This window comes from Drosophila willistoni, unplaced genomic scaffold (assembly GCF_018902025.1).
Source record: "Drosophila willistoni isolate 14030-0811.24 unplaced genomic scaffold, UCI_dwil_1.1 Seg876, whole genome shotgun sequence".
Classification (NCBI taxonomy): Eukaryota; Metazoa; Arthropoda; class Insecta; order Diptera; family Drosophilidae; genus Drosophila; species Drosophila willistoni.
Genome location: NW_025814772.1, coordinates 1 through 4,534, shown reverse-complemented (window position 1 = coordinate 4,534; position 4,534 = coordinate 1). Strand labels below are relative to the sequence as shown.

Genomic DNA, 4,534 nt, shown 5'->3' with positions numbered 1-4,534 from the left:
ATGCCAAAGTATCCATGTCCTTGTTTCACATCTACTTTGTATCGGCACTCTTGACTTGGTTAAGGCTGGAACAGGAATACGTAAACAGGGATAAACAAAACTTCCCAATAATCAATATTGCACGATCTAAAATATTACGTTTCGAATTAAATTCATCTATAAACCAGAAGGATGGGGCAAACTTCGACCGCGTCAAAGTTTGTATACCCTTGCAACTTTTTTGGTAACTCTTTCCTTACCTATAGCATCAAAATGGAAAAACGTTTTATCTAAAAGGCTAAAGTTTGCGAAAGAACGGCCTAAAATCTTAGCATAGGAAATAACGAAGATATTGATCAAAGTCACTGTTTACCACCGATTGTTCCTATGGGAGCTATATGATATAGTCGCCCGATCTTAGTTTGATTCGGCACAGTCATTAATGGTTATATTAAACTGAGAAATAACAAATTTTTATGACATTTGCGTAGAAAGTAACGAATTTACTTGGGTTCTATTCAATAATCTCTTAGTTTTTCAACTATTTTAACGAAAATTGCTAATAATTCACTGATTAAAAGAGACAGAAAGATTTGGCAATTTCATACTGCTAAGTTTATTTTCGAAAATATCTAGTACTCTCAGCTGGACGGAAGCAATTCACACATTTTGAGATCCAAGAAGGCCTGGGATGTTTGTAAAATTCGACCTGGTCAAGGGGGTACAGTACTTGAATCATTCTAATTCGTGAACTCATACAGTCAACATCAAAAATAAAACAAAAGTTTACTTCTGAAAATCAAAAAAGAGAAAAACAAAAGTGAAAACATGTTGACTGTTCAATTGATCATGCAATCCGGAAAGGGTTAGTAAACGTGAAGATATAACTTTTCATAATCGTGACCAAGTGTTGCTGGTCTAGGCAAAAACAAACAATTAAGCCGGTTGTGTCTTGCTATGAAGGCAACAATTTTGTGGCTTGATACTATTTTCCCTTGGGGCCGAGGATTTCGCCGATCCATTAGTCGATAATTCGGTGTCAGACTCAAGTATCGAAGATAGTGAATCTTCCGTCATTGAGCTATCCTCGGGATCTAGTGGCGGATCCGTCCAGCCATCCACTATTGATTGCAAGCGAGGTATTAACGAAAAGCCCAAGGACATGAAATAACCATAGAGACTAAACGGTAAGTATTAGGAATAGAAAATCAAAATTCAGTGACTGAATATTCCGTCTTTTGAAATAGGATCAAATATGTTCTCGAATCCAGTGAGGAGAGTCTAGAAAACCACTCGTATGGAGATATGCAGGAGGCATGCGATATGGGAGGCTGCGGAATAAAGTCCCGACCACGCCCGGTTAAACATGAAATCGAAATGGAACCTGATGTTATAAATGGTCAGCGGCCCCCGTACGTTAACATTCTCCCAGAGAACAGGCCGTTTGTCGTGGTTATATCTTCCTCAGAATGTGAGAAAAACTTTTGCGACCTGTTGGAAGAGTTCTTTGGAATTTTTAAGGATTTCAGAAATGTTCGCTGTTTGGATTTCAATGAGGTGACTCCAGACACTGAGTACAATGGGCGGCTGTACATTGCAGCGGCCAATGAGGATACGATGGACTGGGTGGCGGGCAACGTATGCTCCATGGAGACATATCAGGTCACCAGTCTCATAGACTTCCTACACCTGACACCGGCCAAAGGTCGAGAAGTGGTTCCAAGCAATTTTCGAGCTTCTGGAACAGCAGAATGCTGATATTACGACGGAGAAGTGGGCGTGGTGAGCCGCAAAGATGCAGCCCCCATAGTGACAGATATTTGTCCAAATGAACAGCTTGAGATCTGGATGGATGCAGAGAGTGTGGACATCATCAAGGAAAGATGCAACAGCCTCAAATTTTGTTTTTGGATTATCAAATTTGAGTTTTGCGATTAGAACACGCTTTTATATTTTTACTTTATGCAATATATATTTGAAATGTTAAAAAAAAGGTTACAATTTCGACAGTCTCATTTGTCTGCTGATTATTCTGACTGGCAACGATAGTTTGTCGTAATAGAAAAATATTGTTGCTTTACTAACGAAACGTTGATTGGTGAATTTTGTCATCAAAGTTTATTATGCCAAAAGTATCCATGTCCTTGTTTCACATCTACTTTGTATCGGCACTCTTTGACTTGGTTAAGGCTGGAACAGGAATACGTAAACAGGGATAAACAAAACTTCCCAATAATCAATATTGCACGATCTAAAATATTACGTTTCGAATTAAATTCATCTATAAACCAGAGGGATGGGGCAACTTCGACCGCGTCAAAGTTTGTATACCCTTGCAACTTTTTGGTAACTCCTTACCTATAGCCATCAAAATGGAAAAACGTTTTATCTAAAAAGGCTAAAGTTTGCGAAAGAACGCCTAAAATCTTAGCATAGGAAATAACGAAGATATTGATCAAAGTCACTGTTTACCACCGATTGTTCCTATGGGAGCTATATGATATAGTCGCCCGATCTTAGTTTGATTCGGCACAGTCATTAATGGTTATATTAAACTGAGAATAACAAATTTTTATGACATTTGCGTAGAAAGTAACGAATTTACTTGGTTCTATTCAATAATCTCTAGTTTTTCAAACTATTTAACGAAAATGCTAATAATTCACTGATTAAAAAGAGACAGAAAGATTTGGCAATTTCATACTGCTAAGTTTATTTTCGAAAATATCTAGTACTCTCAGCTGGACGGAAGCAATTCAGACATTTTTGAGATCCAAGAAGGCCTGGGATGTTGTAAAATTCGACCTGGTCAAGGGGTACAGTACTTGAATCATTCTAATTCGTAACTCATACAGTCAACATCAAAAATAAAACAAAAAGTTTACTTCTGAAAATCAAAAAAGAGAAAACAAAAGTGAAAACATGTTGACGGTTCAATTGATCATGCAATCCGGAAAGGTTAGTAAACGTGAGGATATAACTTTTCATAATCGTGACCAAGTGTTCTTTCCAGCCATTGGTTACGAAGCTCCCAATCTCAGCTACCGTATACGAGCTAAAGGCTGATCTTCAGAGCCTTCTCAATATTGAGCCGGAAACATTGGAGATTTCTGCATCTGATGTAACGTGTGCCGATTCAGATCTTTTAATAGAAGTTGCTGGTCTAGGCAAAAACAAACAAATTAAGCCGGTTGTGTCTTGCTATGAAGGCAACAATTTTGTGGCTTGATACTATTTTCCCTTGGGGCGAGGATTTCGCCGATCCATTAGTCGATAATTCGGTGTCAGACTCAAGTATCGAAGATAGTGAATCTTCCGTCATTGAGCTATCCTCGGGATCTAGTGGCGGATCCGTCCAGCCATCCACTATTGATTGCAAGCGAGGTGTTAAACGAAAAGCCCAAGGACATGAAATAAGCATAGAGACTAAACGGTAAGTATTAGGAATAGAAAATCAAAATTCAGTGACTGAATATTCCGTCTTTTGGAAAATAGGATCAATATGTTCTCGAATCCAGTGAGGAGAGTCTAGAAAACCACTCGTATGAGATATGCAGGAGGCATGCGATATGGGAGGCTGCGGAATAAAGTCCCGACCACGCCCGGTTAAACATGAAATCGAAATGGAACCTGATGTTATAAATGGTCAGCGGCCCCCGTACGTTAACATTCTCCCAGAGAACAGGCCGTTGTCGTGGTTATATCTTCCTCAGAATGTGAGAAAAACTTTTGCGACCTGTTGGAAGAGTTCTTTGGAATTTTTAAAGGATTTCAGAAATGTTCGCTGTTTGGATTTTCAATGGGGTGACTCCAGACACTGAGTACAATGGGCGGCTGTACATTGCAGCGGCCAATGAGGATACGATGGACTGGGTGGCGGGCAACGTATGCTCCATGGAGACATATCAGGCCACCAGTCTCATAGACTTCCTACATCTGACACCGGCCAGAGTTACATGGCCAAAGGTCGAGAAGTGTTTCCAAGCAATTTTCGAGCTTCTGGAACAGCAGAATGCTGATATTAACGACGGAGAAGTGGGCCGTGGTGAGCCGCAAAGATGCAGCCCCATAGTGACAGATATTTGTCCAAATGAACAGCTTGAGATCTGGATGGATGCAGAGAGTGTGGACATCATCAAGGAAAGATGCAACAGCCTCAAATTTTGTTTTTGGATTATCAAATTTGAGTTTTGCGATTAGAACACGCTTTATATTTTTATTTATGCAATATATATTTTGAAATGTTAAAAAAAAGGTTACAATTGCGACAGTCTCATTTGTCTGCCGATTATTCTGACTGGCAACGATAGTTTGTCGTAATAGAAAATATTGTTGCTTTACTAACGAAACGTTGATTGGTGAATTTTGTCATCAAAGTTTATTATGCCAAAAGTATCCATGTCCTTGTTTCACATCTACTTTGTATCGGCACTCTTTTGACTTGGTTAAGGCTGGAACAGAATACGTAAACAGGGATAAACAAAACTTCCCAATAATCATATTGCACGATCTAAAATATTACGTTTCGAATTAAATTCATCTATAAACCAGAGGG

At 39.1% G+C, this 4,534-nt stretch overlaps 1 protein-coding gene across 1 annotated transcript; it reads left to right on the top strand.

The window, feature by feature from the left end:
• The first annotated feature begins 1,129 nt into the window (after positions 1–1,129).
• Positions 1,130–1,752, top strand: LOC124462086. Its single transcript, XM_047013469.1, has 2 exons — positions 1,130–1,166; positions 1,227–1,752. The coding sequence occupies exon 2, from the start codon at positions 1,285–1,287 to the stop codon at positions 1,735–1,737; it is 453 nt and encodes a 150-aa protein (XP_046869425.1). The 5' UTR covers positions 1,130–1,166; positions 1,227–1,284; the 3' UTR covers positions 1,738–1,752.
• Positions 1,753–4,534: the final 2,782 nt, after the last annotated feature.